This window comes from Cydia strobilella, chromosome 15, assembly GCF_947568885.1.
Source record: "Cydia strobilella chromosome 15, ilCydStro3.1, whole genome shotgun sequence".
Lineage (NCBI taxonomy): Eukaryota > Metazoa > Arthropoda > Insecta > Lepidoptera > Tortricidae > Cydia > Cydia strobilella.
Window position 1 is genome coordinate 6,002,406 of NC_086055.1, and position 20,173 is coordinate 6,022,578.

The following is a 20,173-nucleotide window of genomic DNA, read 5'->3' on the forward strand; positions in this document are numbered from 1 at the left end:
GTTTTAAAGATCTAAGCTTACGTAGGGACAGACATACAGACAGCGGAAAGCGACTTTGTTTTATACTATGTAGTCAGAGGGTTTTCCATTCAGTCCGCGCTTAGCTACACGGCTATCATTTCATTCCGTCACCACTGTCAAACATTTATCGCAAGATCCCAACACCTGTCATTCCTGGATTTCATAACATCACGCTGTGGCACATGAACCGATAAAGCTATCTGTGCAATATTGGCTGCTCGTCGCGTCGTTTATAAAACGTATCGGGGAAAGCTGCTAGATATGATAACGATACAATATTATTGATAAGGGCACAGGCATCGATCAGTCGATCCGATCCCCTGCAGTCCCGCTTAAGCGCGCGGCAGACTTGCCACCATTTTAACAATTTAGAACGTTAAAATAAACATAGTTAAAATTAAGAAATAAAGGTGTAAGTTTGGAGTGCGGTGCGTAATGAGAATGATGGGTGAGGACATGGGCTACGGGGAATACTACAATTATGACAGCAACTGGGCGCCGCCGGAGTACTATGACCCTAACTACCAGATGCGGCAGCCGCAGGAGGAGGACTATCGGTACAACTCTTATGCGTAAGTAAAGCATACTTAACTAATAGTAGAGGAGACTGGTGAGACTTGATCCTTGGGGAGTATTGGTCACCTACATTATAAAGTTATATTAAATATAAAATTAATCTAAAATAGCAATTTTAACCCTAGGTTCATGTCTCCCCAGTCCCCCTACCTTAGGGAATAACCCGGGTGAGTTTTGTATGAAATTGCATTAAAAACAGTCAATACCTATGTTAAAGCTTTACCTATGTTAAAGCTAACAGTAAGAGCTACCAAGACTGTTAGTACTGTTACCTATTCATAATACCTGGTTAAAAAACTAGATTAGTTATTTAAATCCAGTGCGTGAGTATAATACACCAATAACCAATCTAGACATGTAGATGTGTACATTGGTTGTAGACCTAGACAAAGAAAATCTAGTAGGATATAGTATTTAGCTAGAGCTAGACCAAGTGATATTCGTCATAATTTTATAGAAATTTGACGTTTAAAATAACACTTGCACTGCGTGTGCTATCAAAATCCTTGCAGACTTTTCTTGGTCTCACTCTACCTATCTACATAATTACTTATTTTACCACCAAATATGAGTCATGGCAAGTAGAGTGCCTAGGCTGCCTACCTAGTAGCAAGAAGGGTAAAATGAAAAAAAAAAAAGGGATTTTTGAAAGAGAGAAAAACCGTAATAGTAGATTGTTATGTTTATCCCTTTTTAGGGATGAAATGATGCCTTTCATCCGAGTTTAATACTCTAACTCTCGAGTTAAAAGTAGAGTGTTTAACTAGGGTAAAAGGCATCATTTCAGCCTCGGACTATTGGCGATCCCTTGGTTAACAATCTAATACTATTACTGGTGTTTCTTTCTACTTTTAAATAACACAAGTTATAAATTCCTAATTTGACGATAGGTAAATGCGACTTTAAAGAACGATCTATATATTTAGAAATATATATATATATTGTATATAGACGTAGACAGTAGACTTCCATTTGTTACTTACAAAAAAGTTACTTAATGCTAAGTTTTATAGATGTTCACTTCGTGCAGTGCCCATAAAGAAGGGTTATTTACAAAATAGAAGTAGAAAAGTTAGGGTTTTATGCACGCGAACTTAACAATGTAGGAATGCCGCCGCCAAGTGCATCGGCGCTGCACGGCTTTATAACAAACTTCTATTTCAATGATCCTATCTTCGTTTATTGAAATGCTTGCTGTCTAGTCTTCATGTGAATGTAGACTACATATTTTTCGGAACTTTACCCGTAGGTAGTAGGTACAAATAAATGTCATGGAAACGTGCATAACTCAAGCTTTGAGTAGGTAGAGCACCTGTCTATATTTTAACTACTTACCTACTAAAGATTTACGTACAAAAACTGTTTGTTAGTAATGACTAATGATACCGTAGATATGTAAACTACGGGTAAGTAGGTACCTACATAGTTTTATCGCAAGCATTTATATTGGTGTAATAGCGCTACTTGGTGCTACCAAAGATAGATATAACTCCGTAATAGATGGATACAGTCTAAGGAAAAAACGTGCCTCGAAAATCACGAAAATTTGATTCTCGATCAGATGGCGCCACTAGTTTTGGCCTACTCTCGTTAGAGGGCGTTGACTGTTTCGTTTGTTATTTATAATTTTAACGCATACCAGTGAAAGAACATGGGTCAAAATCATATAAAAATAATTAATGCAAATAAAAAAATCATTTATCCATATTTAAATACATTTTAACGTATTTTTATAAATCTTCATTTTTAGATTTAAAGTATGTCGATAGATGGCAGTGAATTTACAGTGGTTACAAAATTTACTATGACAGTACCGCTCTATCTTATTAAATCCTCATTGGTGTTACTGAGCAATTCTGTTGGTTTTCCGTTTTAACCCTACCAAGACACAGGTTTGCGCGTTTACCGCAAAAAAGTTTGAGTTTGTCGTGTCACCTCGTTTTGAGAGCACTCCCCTGACTGCCGCAGCCAGCATCGGAATCCTCGGCGTCGACATTTCGAGTGAAGTCCAGTTCCGTGGCCATTTAGAGGGTAAGGCCAAATTAGCCTCAAAAAAGCTCGGTGTGCTCAACAGATCGAGACAGTATTTAACGCCGGCCCACCGCCTACAGCTGTATAAAGCGCAGGTTTGCCCACACATGGAATAATGTTCTCATCTATGGGCAGGAGCACCCCAATACCAGCTTCTCCCTCTGGACCGCATCCAACGAAGAGCGACTCGAACTATCGACTGCCAGCGTATTTCGGAACGGCTTGACTCCTTGGCGCTGCGTAGAGATGTGGCCTCGCTCTGCATTTTCTATCGCGTGTATAACGGGGAGTGCTCCGAGGAATTGTTCGGATTAATCCCTGCCGCTTCTTTTCGCCATCGCCCTACGCGACAACATTACAATCCTCACATCCTCACATAGATGGTTGGCAGTCCTCAACTGTGCGTTTCTCTAGAAACTTCCTGCCTCGCACAGCTAAACTGTGGAATGAACTGTCGCCTGGGGTATTTTCGGACCGATATGACCTTCAAACCTTCAAGAAAAGAGCGTACTCACATCTTCAAGGCCGGCAACGCACTTACACCCCCTCTGGTGTTGCGGGTGTCCATGGGCGGCGGTAATCGCTTACCATCAGGTGATCCGACTGCTCGTTTGCCTCCTATTTCATAAAAAAAAAATATCCTTCAACGTGTGAATCTCATCGAAAAGATTTCTGTTGCTACGTCTACGTAACGTCTGTAGGTACTTCATGTTAAAGGTACCTATAATATAACATTATTATTCCGACATTCAGACAGTTGATTATAGTTAGATCATTAACCTATCAGAAGAGTCTGTTGGTGTTGAGTTGAGGTGACAAGCGGAATGCAAAATCCGCGCTTTGACCCAAAGTATCAACCACACCGGAGCCTAATGCTTAGGCATAAATGATGCTGAAGCGGCTTTGGGACAAACAAATTGATTTTCCGCTTAAATTACAGCCTATTAAAAGTAGAAAATTACACGTTTCCGATTATCAACAAAAATTCAAGAAATAGTACTTGATAGTGTATGTGTTCGTCATGGTGTCGCGTGTGAACAGGTATTCGGCTGCGGCGGTTGCGTGTCCGCACTCGTAGCGGTGAAGCGGTGCAGTGAGCACCATTGAGCTCGTAATCCACCAGCTGTGCCCTCTCCCAGGCGCCCTAGCCCTTAATTGGTTCTGAAACCCTCTTCGCGAGCTAGCGTGCCACCACCCATTTAGACCCGTTCGCCTAACCAGATTGCCAAACGAAATTTCCAACGAGATCGCAAAGTCACAAAATTAAAGGGAATCCATGACTCCGCTGGCCATAAATATCGTCTAAAGTACCGTAGGTGTCGGGTCGATGACGTGTGTACGATTGTTGTTTGTTTTTCGTATCTAATCTGGGTCAGGAAGACGAGAGGACAACGTGTGGTTCCGACTGCTAACTGCTAAGCTATTCGAATGCCTATTCGAAGCACGAAGCCATTAGGTTCCTTGATACAAAGTTGTTTTTAAATTAGGCATATTATGCATATTTTAGCTGCGGTACAGTACAGGTACTGTGGTACAGATAATGGCTTCAAGTTAGTTTGGTCATAGGGTAGTTTTTCTGGCGATTGGCGGCGCGTGGTACGAATGGCGCGGCGGTATAAGTATATTCAACTTTCACACAAATTACTTTCCTATCGTGCCCGCTATCAGCCCCCATTATTTTATCATTAACCATTGCAAATACGAAATGATCATCTTTTTAAATTCGGAGCATAATGACACGTTCGCTCGATATAAATTAAACGGCAATAAAAGCCCTTGTTTGATTTGAACCAGCAAAATTAGGTGCTGTTGTATATTGAAAGGTCATAACATTGATATTCACTCGTATGACTCGTAGTTAGTGTTATATGTAATGCACCTATTACTTAAATGACTACTGTAGATAAATAATTGCCGTGTATTTTATCAAGTAGTTTTTTATTGAGAACTAAATGTTAGGACACCCAAAAAACATTTATCTCCTATCACTGCATGCATCACACTATAACAAATTGCACCTACTCTTAACATTATTATACATATTTACTACACAATTTTATTGTACATATACAAGAATTTCTACTTATGGTAAAGAGGCTTGTCCCTCATACCTGGCTCTCTCTTACTCCGGGCTTCAACCGGCGCATTTGGTCGAACATGAGTGCCTGCTAAGGGGTTTGGAGTTCTAACCCCGGTTGGACAGGTGTGCTTTGGTAATCCATTAACAGTTTTGATTACAAAATATCGTAATTGGGAGTTATGATTAATATTGACAGTGTCTACTGTAGTAGGTAGGTACTGGTACTACTAGATAGTGCCCCATAACTGAACAATACTTATTTTCGTATACTGACTGTTGTACAATTTTTAATATTTAAAAAATATCGCTCCGATTTTCGGTTGTTTACTTAAAATTAAGACTCTACCTAAAAAACCTTCTGCATTATTCTAATAAAAGACCTTTTTTAGCATTTCTTAAAAAGTTTTTACATATTTAAGTATTCGTATATACGAGTATATACACATATTTCCTTTGTTAATCAATTTAAAATACCATAGTTAGTTATTTAATAAAATAATAATTAGCTTTCAACTGACAACTTATTTTTGTACACACTTTTGTGGAATTATTTCCTAAGGAATCAGGCAATTACCGAATTGATTTCAGCTCAATTCGGTCCTTTTAATGTTGCTTCCACACTAGTTAAGATCCATCGTAAAGTGCGCATATTCGGAATAATCGGATAGCGGGAGTGCCAACAATGCCAACATATGCCTAGTGAGGCGCAGCGGAGGGCGCGCGCACCTGCCCCGGCCCGCCATCCCTCAAATCTGGCCCTCAGCTCACCTCACAGTATACGCGCAGATCACATTAAACGCATTTAATATCGATTGTTTTTTAAAGTAACTGTATCTATAAAAGTATACGATTTGTATGTACATGGATACCTATGAATAAAATGAATAATATTTATCAAAAACAATCAGAACCTCTTTTTGGTAAACAATTAAGTGAGACAACGGCTCAAGTCTGCACGTGCAACATCGAGAATAAGATAATGCGAAGACATAGAAGGGATTAACAAAAACAATAGTTTTATGGCACTGGGCCTAGGCGCCTCAAAGCGGGTGCAGCTGTGCAATTCATTAAGTACCTGGATTTTGGAGTTATCTTTTCAATCCGCGGAATCCTTGACACCTGCTAAATAAGATTAGAACACCTGGGCATCTCGATGTGTTATTTTTTGAAAATGAGTCGAGACTAGAGATTCCTGACTTGACGTTGTGTCACGTACACAAATGAGAAAACCGGCCAAGTGCGAGTCGGAGTCCCGCACGAAGGGTTCCGTACAAAAACGGCAAAAAACGTTTGTTGTATGTGGAGCCCCACTTAAATACTTATTTTATTCTGTTTTTACCTGGACTGGTGACAGACGGACAGACAGACAGACATACAGCGGAGTCTTAGTAATAGGGTCCAGTTTTTATACCCTTTGAGTACGGAACCCTAAAAATGATCAAGCTTAAATCTTATAATTTTAGCCGGAATTTCCACAGTATTGCTATAGTGTTTGCTATAGTAATGAGTGCACTTTTTTCCTGCGTGTACACATTTGTGTCCGCTATTCATTTCTAACGATAGCGGGGATAAAGATTGACCATTATACGAGTAGGTGCTTACCTACATAATTTTATGAATATTTAAAAATCTAATATAATATTGCACCTACTTATTTATGCTGATAAATCAAACAACGATGACTAACGGTTTCTTACCTTTTAGCTTTAAGGGGTCATCCATTAATTACATCACACGTTTAGGGGGGGGGGGGGGGGGGTCACGAAAATGTGACATATTGTGACAAGGGGGAGGGGGGAGTCACAAACTTTGTGACGTCACTTTAACTTATTTAAATTATTTTATTCGCTGTACAGTTATGTAACAAGTTTTTGGAATGATAATCGTTTTTAATCATTTAATTCTCTTTCCTAATCTATTTTGGGTTATAAAATTAATATTACTTTTGTCAAAAATATTTTGATAAAATATTAATAATACGTAATTTGATTTGCCGATTTCATTGAAAAAATGTGACGTCACATCAGGGGGGAGGGGTTTGCCAAATGTGACCAAGTGTGACAAGGAGGGGGGAGGGGACAAAAAACCTCGAAATTCGTGTGACGTAATGGATGAACCCTTATGTCTCATGGGGTGAAATCATCTAAAGTAACTCCTTTCGCCGGCGGCAAACAAATTATATTAAATACCTAAGTAAGTAGGTACTTAAGTAAAAGGTAACATAAAATGTGATCATGTACGTAGAGTATATGTAAGGGTAGAGTAGATATATAGGTATGTAGATTGTAGCAATTCGGAATATGTAGTAATAAATTCATAGTATTACATTGTGTGTATTAAAATGTAAAAAAAAACTGTAAGCTAAATAAAGGTTAGACTAAATAGGTATAAACTAAACAAGACCAAGTGCGGGTAGCTCGAAAAACTCGCGCGCCTAGAAGATGTTGATGTCAACTTTAGCCAGTCTTCTCCGAGACCACAGGGACAACGCCGTCCTCGAAACGTCAGAGGTAAATTTAAAACTTATTTTACGCGATTAAGCCGTTGTTGTGAATAATAATAAATAAAGGTTGTCCGTAATTCTAAGAAAACCCCGTTTTTTGGTAGATACCAAATTATGCGTATACTGTAAATAAAAGCGATGAGCACGCAACGATGGCTGCGATAGATATTTTAAAAACTCATTCACAATAAGTCAATTAAAGCCGTGGGCGCACGCCGCGCGCCGCTTACGATCGTTCCCAATATAAATAATTGCCCTTTGTTTAGCCCCTTTACTAAGTGCGCTTTATGAGTTAAAACTTCGTTGCTCATCAGTTTTGATATAACATTGTTTATGGACATTAAATATTTATCTATTTGGCTCTCTATTGTCAACCTATAGTTTTAGGTCGCCAAGCGAACCTTAGGCTTTCCAAATGTGTCGTGGCCGGATCAACGTGGAGGATGAACTAACAAACCTATATTATGTACAATACATTTTTAATAGGGTCAATTTCATAACTACCTATTACACTTAGATCTTAATTTTTTTCTTTTTGTATTTTATATTGTATTTAATAATTAATGTAATTTTGTTGCAATTAAGCTCTGTTTTTATACTAATGAGGGCTACCGCGGTTAATTTCGCGCTAGTGTAGATGGTGGTCTTCCAAAATGTCAAATGCATAGAAGTTTTTCGGGTTTCAAGCTTTTTTATCGGGAATTTTCACTCCTTATTCATAATTGTGGTAAATCTTTGTCCATCCAAGTGCGACTTTCCTCACTCCAGGGAGTGAAACAAAGTAGTTATTTAATTTAGTGAAGGCCCTGAACTGCCACTTCATACTTAGTTGTTTGACAAATTAGTTTTTTTTTTGTTTCTCTGTATTATTCTGTGTAATTCGAAACACATTTTAACCTTTAATATGTTCTCACTACTGAGGTGAAAAATTATATGTATCATACGAGAGCAAAGTTATTTTAAGATTTTAAGATTCTAACTTAGAATTCAAGATTCAAATTAATCAACACTCGCAAGAAAAAACAACTTTCCTCTCTTGTTGCACAAATAACTATTGTGTATATTAGAACGTATTGATTTTATAAAAATAAGCATAGAAGAATTTTGAGGTGTGTTTTCTGGACCTACATCTACAGTGGCGTTAACTGGTGAGCACAAAAACGGTAGCCTTCTTTGGTACCCCAAGTAGGTTGATTAGGTAATCAAACTGGCATTTTACAATCTGGGATATAAAAACAAGAATTAGATAAATCCGCTTCTCACAAATAAATCAATCAGCTTTTGAAGCATGTAAAAATATTTGAATCCACTTAAAACTTGATTTTAAATTAGTTAACATGTACTTACCTGCATCTTCATAAATATACCCAAAATCACTGCAAAAATATTTGAGGTACCAATACGATTAAAAATATAATGTTTGATAAAAACTTTTTTAACATCCTGTCATTGTTTGAATTCAGCAATGCATTGCACTAGATAAATTTCTATAGAAAGGGGTTAGGTTGGGGGTTTTTCGGCAGGTGACGTATTGTGCATTACTGGTAGATAAGATTTTTTTTCACTGATTTGTAAAATAGATCTATGAAATCAGTATCGATATCGATGTTTTATTGCTTAGTATCATAAATCAACAATAGAAATTAGTGAGCAAGTATTAGAATCAGAACTTTTCTGGATAGAGTAAGATAGTCATACTTCTAAGTAGGTATCTCTAATATGTTTGCCATCGGGTTGTGGTAACATTTTTATACCTACCAAAAAAATAGTTTTCCTGGAGTGGAATAAACCTACATAAAATTATTAATTCCTTTTCAATTCCTTAAAGTTCAAGAGATCCTAAAACAATGCGAACACGTGCAAGTCATAAAATGATAAATAGTGATACTTCTGTCATTCCTAAATCCTACCTGCTGCGATCGCCATCGGCGCTGCCGCCATTGTCTTTCGGTAAGTACTTGCACATGTGCGAGATTTCTAATGTTTCTATACATTTCTCAAGTTGAACCCAAATTTAAAGTGTCCATTACTACGAAGTGGGATTTTTGACAGATGTTTCCAAAACTAATGACGGGCTTTCAAAGTGTATTGTGTTGAACAAAATGTTTTAACAGAAATTGTTTAAATACGTTTGTGTACTTAGTAACATACCTAACTTATTTTGGACTTCAGTCAAAAGAATACTCATCAATAATCATTATTGGCATTATTTTGGTATATAAGTATTATAGGAATATAAATGTTATTATGTCACAGAGTTGGGGGCCTACTTCAAAGATGGGCATTAAATAGGTTTACCAAATTTAATTTAGTGTCAATATCTGTGCGACTTTTAATAACACTTCCATGCACTGCGTGTGCTTTCAAAATCGTTGCAGGCTTATCTTAGTCTAGTTAGACTACTATCATCATTTGATAAAATTCTCAATGATACAAGCCCTATTGAGCTTACTGTGGGACTAGGTCGATCTGAGCAGAATTGTCCTATAATATTTATTAATTAATTAATTTAATTGTGAATAAGATTTTGAACAATACGAAGCTTAAGGATGATATGATATTACAATCATTGAATATAATGTTCGTTAGTTATAAGACTGGACCTATTAATAGTAATACAAATATGTAGTAGCTATAGGTATATAGTAAATATCCGTGTTAGGATATGAATGCGTACATTTTGTATAAGTAGATACAACAATAGTCTGCAAATCATTTACAACGAAATTGTGATGTTACGCAAAAAACTCCCAAACATGGGCTTACACGGGCTTAATAAAAACACTCTAAATGAAAATCGTTATTTGGGCATTTGGAGCGGCGTCCATAACGAACCGGCCTCAACAATGGGCTTAACGCGCGCACTCATTACAAAAAGCGACATAACATAACGCTGCGTCGAAAGCTCTTTTCACAAAGTATACTCCAGGTTTTTTTTGTTGGGAAGGCTTTAGTAATTCGCCGCGATTGGTCGGGACTCGCCCCGCCCAGGCAGGCGCGCGCGCGGATTGGCGGGGGTCAGTAGAGCACCCTCGACGCTGAGTAGGCTGTCGAGGCACGAGGGCGGCGCGGGGTGTTCTTCACCCCGAGGGCCACTCGAGGGTTGTTCAGTGCGAGCGCGGCGTCGAAGGGCGCAGCACGTGTCACGCGAGTGTTCTGTGAAGGCTTCACCATTATCCCGAAGGCGAGCTCTCCCGGTCGGGAGATGAAGTGCGAGGAAGGCGAGCGGTCGCCGCCACTGCTGCCGCCGGCGTCGCTGCTAGCGTGGAGCCCCATCCTGCTGCCGCCGTGGGCGCCGGCCTTCCTGCCGGCGCTCTACCCGGCGGCCTTCCGGTCTGCGTTTCCTGGGTGAGCCTCACCTCGTCTATGTTGCCGAAGTTTTCCCAAGTGTTTATTGTGATTGACTCTTTGTTTTTTTTAAGTACTTGTTTTTGTCGCTCTGCATTCTTTTGGAAAACAGACGGACGAACAGCAAAATAAGTCCAGTAAGCTTATTTACAAGTTGCTACTTGTAAATAAGCTTACTGGACATATTTATAAAAGTGCACAGGCGTAAGCGGCGAGCCCTTATAAGCGCTAATAAGTTTATTCGTGCTTTATTTTTTACTGTGTGAGCACCTAAAACGCAAGCACAGTTAAAAATACCAACCTAAACTTTTCTGCATTACTATCGCATAACATAAGTTTAGCTGTGCAAATGGTAGAAGTTAATTCAAATATGCATGCATATTTTTCGGCAGCATAAACTAGTTGATTATCTAAGACGTAAAGATCAGAAAATACTTTGGTATAGGTATATTATTTCTAACATGTGTATTAAGGGTCCCCGGCAAGCTCGGTTCTCTATACAAACTTAGTTCCGGTCTCATTTTAAAACGGCTATCTAGATTGCTCTGAAACATTGTACTTACAATAGGATAAGGTATATCTATGTCTGTAATTAGTTTATGTAGCTTCAGATACCATAGTTAAAAAAATACAGCGAATTTAAGTTTTTCATACAAAACTTGTTTTTGCTCTATTTCGTTTATTTTATAAACTGGAGCTATATAAACTAATTACAGACCTAGATATAGTACCTCATGCCATTGTATGTGCAAAGTTTAATTACAATCCAACACGTAGTTTTAAAATTAGAGCGGAGCAACGTTTAAAAAGAAAGAGAAATTTTTTTTTAAGAAAAGGTGCAATTCGGCCGAGCTTCCCGGGGACTCTTAAGCTCTCAAAGCGTGCGACAGTTTGCACCTCGGTTGGACTTGTTTACAACCTGCTAAATGCTCCCGAGGGCCCATTCATCAGGTCACGTACGATTCACATCACAAGTTCCCGTGTTTGGAGTGACACATGACCGCCGTTTATAGATACGTGAGATAAACTTGTATGCTTAGTTGTAATACGTGTAAAAGATTTAAATTAAATATGAACAAAACAAGCTGCAAATTTAATGAAACCTTTTAACAAACCTAACCATGAGATATGCAAATCCGGCGGATAAATATATATGTAGTATTAGGATTAGTAGGTATTCAGTGCGGTGGAGATTCTGATTATATAGTTGTCATTTTAATGAAATTTGTAAGTAGGTATTTAGTAGGTTAATTAAACCCTAATTACAATTATTTGTTATTAAACATTTATTTACATACAAGATATATACAGTGGTACTACGTAAACGAAATTAATAACTAGCTTAAATCTAAAATAGGCCCTTGAGGCATTGTACCAAGGATGCTGGCGGCATTTCCCCGCTGTATCGCAATGCTGATACGTTGTGCGAGAAAGCCGCCAGCTCTTCGGTCACCAGTTACGTCAACCAGACGCTTCGCGATTTCTGCAAACAACTTATGCGCGCTGGGACCCCATGGACCATTATTTGTTAGTTTATAGTTACGCAGGTATATGCACACCTGCATATTGTATGTAGGATATTTTGATAAGTACAGACTTATAATTGCAGATTGTATCAATTGTAACTGACGCACAATTTTCTTAGAAATCTATTGTATTGTATGACTATTTATTCAAACAACCAGCCGTAAAGAAGTGGTAAATCCATCTTTCTCTGTGTCGGCACGGTGCTTGTAATAACCATGGACTTGTTTCATTCTTAAGGTCACGTTCTTTCGAGAGGTTTATAAAAACGTTTCGATTGTCGGAATGTCGTACTCATGTTTTCTTTCAATCTACGTCCTCACAATGACTGTAAAGCTTGAGTAGGACATCGTTTTTGAGTCCTTTCATTCATAAGTAGACTGTTGAGAGGACAAGCGTGTAAAGTGGCTTTTACGGGTTGCTCTTTGATTTGCAAAACTGTTCTGAGTGAACTACGAGTACGGTAACATTGCGCGTAACATCTTTTAAAGGGCATTTTAGACTGCGTTTAAAATCTCTATGCATTATTTTTTAGGTATTTTTGTCCTTTTAATAAAATATTCCTGTAATGAAATAAAGTTGAAATCAGGCAAGCGTTAAGTCTCATTCAGTACTTACCTATATCAAGTACAAACCTTTAGTAGATGATACAATAGACGCAGAGCAGGACACAAAAGTTGCCGCTTATTTTATTTATATACTTATCTATTATGTTCTTGTGGCTACTTAAGTAATAGGTTCTCGTTTAATTACATATGTAGATAATAAAGAACTACCTACACTAGATTATTTTCAGCTCGAGAAATTAAGTAGCTGCTGTAGTTATTATAAAATAAATAAGTACAAATTGCATCCCTTACTTGAGCTTCGGCACTCACGATAGGCACCAAACCTACCTTATCTTATCTTCATCATTTTTCCTTTGTCCTCAGCCTCCTGGACAGCATGAAGATGCCCGGTCAGCGCCCCGGGTTCCAGATCTCAGACATCCTAGGACTGAACGAGGGCAAGCTGGAGCCCCCGCAGGGCGCCTGCCCGGTGGAGCTGCCCCCTTACCCGCCCCACCACTACCCCCCGGAGCTGCTGCGGCACCACCAGCCCTGGCTGTCGTTAGATCACCATGATAATACTGGTAAGCGTTGTTTTTTATTTATTAGATAAATATTATATGTAGACTACAATGTTAGCAGGTGTTAGGCGATGTTTGCGCGGTGTGCGTTGTTGAAAATTTAAAAACTATTTGCCTCCCCTCTAAAACTGGCAGATGTAGGTAAATATATCCAACCTAACATTTATTCATTTAGAATTATTTATTCGTTTAGTATATTCACAAAAATTTTATTCAATTGAAGTGGTTACCTACTTATGTGCGTTTCAAACAATTTTGTAATATTACAGTAGTTGTAGGTACCTACTTATACTTATTAACATATATACTTATTAACGCAAAAACGCCAGCAGATCAGATAGTAATCAGCAGTTTTCCCAACAAATATTTATATACAAACATATCTGAGCAATAGGTACACTTTGTACATATTTATTATATCGTATAGAACGTATTATATGTATTATATATTATAAGTATACATGACTGTTAATATATTTGTTTTATGTCACATAAATCCCATGCCCATGCTATATACTGTAGGTTATAGGTTTACCTATCTTTTAGGAAATTAAATATTTTCTTTTATGCCGATTAGTACAGCTTTGATGTCTACCTTTCTCCAATTCTCCCTCAATTGCTCAAAGGTTAACTGGTAGAGATCCCTGAAAGGGATAAGTTCGCCTTTGTACAAATGATGCGTTTTTCTCTTATTTTATGTTTCTTTTTGTACAATAAAGAGTTTTACTACTACTACTACTTTGACTCACTTTTCGTGTTTGTTTAATTTCGGATAAAAGTGTAACATAATTATTTCAAGTATATATTTACTTGTTAAACATAAAACAATATGCATATTTGATCAAATATATCTTCAAATTTGACATTTACGAGTACCTACATAATCGAATTATCGACAATGTGTGTATGGCCCACTCGAAAATAGTATTCGGTAGTGAGTTTGGAGAGGCAGAGATTATTTATTGAAATGCTCCTCCAGTGGAGTGCCTTCACACTAATCTGCTGTTGTCATTAATTATTTTTATCGCTATCAGGCACTTTTGGCGTCCGATTGCTTGTTTATTTTAACGGAACTTCCTTTTTGGACCGTGTTGGTTCAAAAATATTTGAAAAATTATTTTGTGTTTTTTAGGGTTCCGTACTCAAGGGGTAAAAACGGGACCCTATTACTAAGACTTCGCTGTCCGTCTGTCCGTCCGTCTGTCCGTCTGTCTGTCTGTCACCAGGCTGTATCTCATGAACCGTGATAGCTAGACAGTTGAAATTTTCACAGATGATGTATTTCTATTGCCGCTACAACAACAAATACTAAAAGTACGGAACCCTCGGTGCGCGAGTCCGACTCGCACTTGGCCGGTTTTTTTTACAAAACGGTTACATTTCGTATCTTTAATTTGTTTTGATAAAATTTCAACTGCTTTATGTGGCGTTAGCGGCATAAATTTGTGAGAGATTATTCTTTGTCAAATATCATCCACAATTAATAATAGTCAAATTTACTCTCATAATGATGTTATAAAGTTATTTTTATAAATGATCGATGCTTTATGAACACTTTCCTATTGTTTTCGAACAGAGCATATTACAACATAAAATTAAACTCAAATAAAAATACCGTGTCACTAAATGCGAATCACGCCAAGGGCTGCATGTTCACGCCCCACAGGCTAGGGGTCGGGGCGAATTTGTCACCAATAGCCATAGACGGCAGCTGGCGATCAATTACAAATGTTTGCGGCTGTTAGGGACGCTATTTGTTCTTTATTCAATGACAGTTATAGATTTTATTGTGCCGTCATTGTCTGTTGTTCGGGCGGGAATGTCCCGTCGGCTGCGACACTTCGAGATTTGTTTGTACCTACTGTACCTAGTAAGGTCTAAATTCATACATGTCCATGGGATTTTCATTTTAATAACCAAGAATTGATTAGTGGTCCCGCTAGTTATAGTATAGATACAATTAGGTACATTGTGATGATATGATTTAAATATGCCAGTTATTAGGTACTTTTATCTAGATACCTAGGTAAATTCAAATTTGTACTTTTTCGAATATGTTAGAATTTCTTCAGTTTAATGATCGTCTAGATTGAAGACGTACCTAAAGATTGCGAAGTATTGAGATGTCTATTTAAGTTACGGGTAAGATTAGATAACCCTTTTTTATCTAAATAGTATTTCGGCTCTACATGTGTACAGGGCATGAAATTATGTAAGTACCTACTCACGCGGGAGACACATATATACCTACAGTGGACTGAGATGAGCTCAAATACCTATGATTAAGGCAGCTAAGGCGCACGGTTATTCAAGCTCTAGATAAAAAATACTAAATAATAGGTATCTGTCAAAACAGTTTGCGCTTAATTATCTTACGTCTTGTTTTCCTTTTATCATATGAAAGAATAATATGGTAGAGCCATTAAAATTAGTTAATTAGGTAATTCAAACCGAAAATTATCTTAGAAACTATCAGCCTATAATCAGTGAGACTATCCGCTGAATATTAGGACATAGACATGCATTACCATTATTAAATTCCAAGATGTCCTCATGAGGATACAAAGTACCATCTGCCCGGGGTGGGCGGGGTGGCTCCCCCCTCGGCCCGCGCCACGCCCAGCGCGTGTGAACCGTTTACCGAGGGCGACAACTACAATGTTGCCCCATTTTACCCTTACATCTCGTTTGTATGCGAACTTAGTTGGAGTTAAATGGAGCGTAACCCTGAGGATTAAGTCGAGATTTGTATGTCAACTGTAGTGGTGTTATAATTCCGTTTTGTTATGAATTTATTAATAACTCCAGTTAAGAGCAAATATGGCGCGAGGGCTTTTAACTTAATACGTGGGAATATTTTAAATTATATTAAGTATTATTACTTACTTATTTTTTAGATAGGGCTACACGATATGTAGCTGTTACAATTTTAAAAGTATTTTTTTATCATGAAATAAATAAATCTAAATTAATAAAACCTACTTATACTGTCTACATTTGAGAAAAGTTGTAGGTACATAGCTACCAAATAATATTAGAAAAAAAGGAATAGAGTTAACATATCTACTGCGGCAATTAGCATGACATGACTTGCATACTTTGATTGAATCTCGTCTTTTGGCCTAATGGCGCCGCGTTAAATGTAACATTTTGGAATTAAAATTACTTTTTAATTGTTTTTAATCCAGTTTTTTTTTTGCCTACAGGCCTCCTTGGCCAACAAGCCAGCCCGGACAGCACGTCCCGCGCCTCAGAGCTCTCCTATGTCGGCCCGTCGGCCTCCTCGCCGCCCGTGCCCGACCCGCGCGATGACGACGACGAACACGACGTCGAGCCTGACGACGACGACCACGAGCACGACTCCATCAACAACACCGACCCCAGCATGGTGCACAAAAAACGCAAGCGACGCGTACTCTTTTCTAAAGCGCAGACCTATGAGCTGGAAAGGCGGTTCCGCCAACAGCGGTACTTATCAGCCCCCGAGCGCGAACATCTCGCTAGCCTGATCCGCCTGACCCCTACGCAGGTTAAGATCTGGTTCCAGAATCACAGGTACAAGACGAAACGCGCGGTGCAAGAAAAAGGAGCGCACGAGATGAATGTTGGAGGCTTGAGCTCACCGCGGCGAGTCGCCGTTCCAGTGCTAGTGAAGGATGGAAGGCCTTGCTTGAGCAAGCCGGAGCTGCCGCCACTGGGCATGGGGCTGCCCCCGTACCAGCCGCTGCACCACCAGCCGCCCGTATCTGCGCACGGCCCGCAGCCCGCACCCTGCTGGTGGTAACCCACCGAACCCCTCCACAGTGTCTACTAGTCCTCACGTCGCCGTTTGCAACACGCAAACTTAGTCGACGATGTATCTAACAAAATTAGGAGTTTGGAACTTGTTAAATTAACAATTAAACTCGAATAGTAAATTAAATTAAAGTAAGACCTACTATTTAATAATCGGCATATAAGGTATCTGGAGTTCCTACTTATTTATATTTAGATATTCTGAAGTCTTCAGTAGGTAATCTAAAATTCTGTATCAAGTAAATTATTATTTGCAGACGTCGAATAGCTGTTTGGAGTTGGCCTTAACTAGTGATTGAACATTAGTGAACATTCCATCTTTAGAAGTGTGTATATTTATGTATAAAGCCTTTGACAAGTATTAGATTAATATTATGAGAAATGACCAGATTTTATCAGAATGCAATATTTAGTTTTAAGGTTCAGTATTATTATAGTCGTGTATAGTGAATAATTATTTATATTCCAAATAAACTATTGTTATTTTACGTAACTACATACATTTTTATGTAGTTTAGGAGTTGTAAGTTGTACATAATATATTGTATATAACAGAAAATGTATCCAGTTACGCAAATAAATACCAACAGATCCGTATCAGTCAGTCTGCATCATTGCTTCCCTATCTTATCTCGCAAGCTACATTACATAGCGAGGTAAACCTGTGTCCACATTTGTCCGCACTGCTCCATTCTTAGTTCTGTGTGAATTTAAAATAAGCTAATGGAAATGTGTTACATGATAAATAAATTATTATCAAAAACTAAATAAATGATTGAAAAATATACCTTTTCTTTTTCTTGCAACCAAATGCCATACTACATATTTAATTGTGGCAAGTCTATAACAAAATAATTGAACAAGAACAAGCGATACCTAATATCTACTATACAGTGTGTAAAACCAATACGGTCAATAAATTAAACCAGATATAGAATTTATCCGTCTAATCATTAATTAAGAAGTTTTTATTTAAGTTTTACTTAATTATGACCCCGTAATTATTATTTTTTAATTTACCGAGCAGCAATGTACCTACTGCAAACATTAACATAACATGACATGACATTACGAGATACGAGCTTTTAATAGTAACTGCCAACAAGCGTTGACAGTTATTTTAAACATGGCGATACTTAACAATGTTTTTTTTTATTAAATAAAATACAATCTCCTGTTGCCAACCCTTTTCGTTTATGTTTTATACGGGGAATCCTTAGGCCCACTTGCACCATTCCACTAACCCGGGTTAAGTGGTTAAACCGTTCACCCAGTGTCAAATTATACTGGTAACCATGGTAACTCCAGGTTTAACCGGTTAACCCGGGTTAGTGGAATGGTGCAAGTGGTAATGGCCTTAAAGAGTTTATTGGTACAAAAAAGCTGAAATAGGATGAAGAAATGCATGAGCAGAACAATGAAGGATGATGCCAAAAATGTATGAATGGACAGGGCCAAGTCAGCAAAACGGCGTAATATAAAATTACATGGTAGTAAAAGCTTATTAGGACAAATTTGAGCCCGTTTTACATATTTTAATTAAACTTTAGCAAATGTTTATTAAAGTGTAGCGAGGCTGTTTATTTTAAATATTTCAATAATAATATGATTAAATAAACTAAACACGTACCTACACACGTAGGTATTACGAGTACTTACGAGAGAGAGAAATCTCTTGTTTTGTTTATTATTACAACAATCGCGATTAAAACAATAACAAAGATTTTTAGCGACTTTACGGTATAGTGGTACATACAATTGTAGAAATTAAATAAAATGGAACTAAAGGCGAAACATAGTTGCAACACCAACTCGGTGCGACCAACAATCACATTTATGTCACTTTTTTAGTAAATTAGATTTTTATTTTAAAATATTTCTGTGTTAAACTAGTTATTTTCGAAGAAAAGAAATAGGTAGCATCAAAATGAATTAAACAACACGTACTTAAACATAAAACGTGTTATAATGGAGGTTGGCCATAATATAAATTTACAATTATTGATGAAATACGTAGTATTTTGGTCTAATTTATTACACGACTGCCCAAAAAAAAGGAGTGTATTGTTTTCAGGGTTCATGTTTGAATGTGAGTCTTTATTCCACCATAACTTCTAAATGCCTTAACCGATTTAGATGTATGATATATCATTAGAATCCTTACGTCATCCCGGGTGACATAGGCTATGTGACGTCATACTAAAATAATAAAAATAATTTATCTATTGTAAATTTTGATGTTAGATGAAAATATCCGTTTATTACATCAAGACATCAACGCCACGTATGTAAACGCCAAACGTCAAATATCAAACATCAAACATAAATAACTACCTTTATGCGGCATAAGGAGTTGGATGTTTTTATCATGTGGTTCCTGTTAAAGCTCAATGGCGCCCTCAAAAAAATTCTTTAATTTTGCTGAACATAATTGTGACTTTTAGGTACTTCTTAAGTCCTATGCTAACCACCAATTAAATATTTGCTCGTATTGCATTTACTCACTGTATGTATATATCTACTATATACCCATATTATTTAAAAAGTAGACGTCAAACCGTCAATTACAATACTTATGCATGAAAATGTTGGTGGTTTAAGAAAGAAAGAAAGAAGAAAGAAAAAGCATTTATTAGCACAACATAACATAAGACTAAAACTAGAAATAATTAAACAGAATGAGGTTGCGCTAAATGGTCCTTACTCAGCTTGGTGTCACGGTGTGAGCCAACATGGCACACTCCGCGACGCTGATTTTCAGTAAGGCCCAGTAGATGGACTAGTGAACACAATGTAAAAAATAAATAAGGGAAAGCTTAAATACAAATAACAATCAAATTACTTAATTAAAATTAGCCTATACCTAAGTCTTATGAATGTTCGTGTGTATGTAAGTGTCTATGCGATTTGTGTGTGAGTGACTGAGTGTGCACGGTTGCCTAAGTGTTGCATTTTTGCTTAGCCAGTATGAATTTACGGAGGTGAATTTTAAAGGTGGACACGGTTTTCGAATTACGTACTGGTGGTGGCAAATCATTCCAACACTTGGTGGCAGCGAAACGAAAGCTGCCACGGAAGGCAACCGTGCGGCATTTCTGTAAATTATACCTGAAATCAGTTACGTAGAGCCAGTAAACAGGCGGGCCACGGTCCTTTGCAATTGGGT

General features: G+C 37.8%; 1 protein-coding gene across 2 annotated transcripts; it reads left to right on the top strand.

Moving 5' to 3' along the window:
* The first annotated feature begins 146 nt into the window (after window positions 1-146).
* On the top strand, window positions 147-17,790 carry LOC134747849 (homeobox protein vnd-like). Of its 2 annotated transcripts, none has more exons than XM_063682500.1 (3): window positions 147-593; window positions 13,016-13,215; window positions 16,419-17,790. In XM_063682500.1, exons 1-3 carry the CDS (start codon window positions 457-459, stop codon window positions 16,994-16,996), a joined length of 915 nt encoding a protein of 304 aa, XP_063538570.1. In that variant the 5' UTR covers window positions 147-456; the 3' UTR covers window positions 16,997-17,790. The 2 variants fall into 2 exon arrangements, with proteins under 2 accessions (XP_063538570.1, XP_063538569.1); XM_063682499.1 differs by lacking the exon at window positions 147-593 and adding an exon at window positions 9,877-10,559.
* The last annotated feature ends 2,383 nt before the right edge of the window (window positions 17,791-20,173 follow it).

What these genes read in the sequence shown, in the direction of transcription:
- LOC134747849 (XM_063682499.1), top strand. Translation starts at nt 10,417, where the DNA reads ATGAAGTGCGAGGAAGGCGAGCGGTCGCCGCCACTGCTGCCGCCGGCG. An exon ending in TTCCGGTCTGCGTTTCCTGG is followed by an intron (nt 10,560 to 13,015) that starts GTGAGCCTCACC and finishes CTTTGTCCTCAG; the next exon opens with CCTCCTGGACAGCATGAAGA. An exon ending in AGATCACCATGATAATACTG is followed by an intron (nt 13,216 to 16,418) that starts GTAAGCGTTGTT and finishes TTTTGCCTACAG; the next exon opens with GCCTCCTTGGCCAACAAGCC.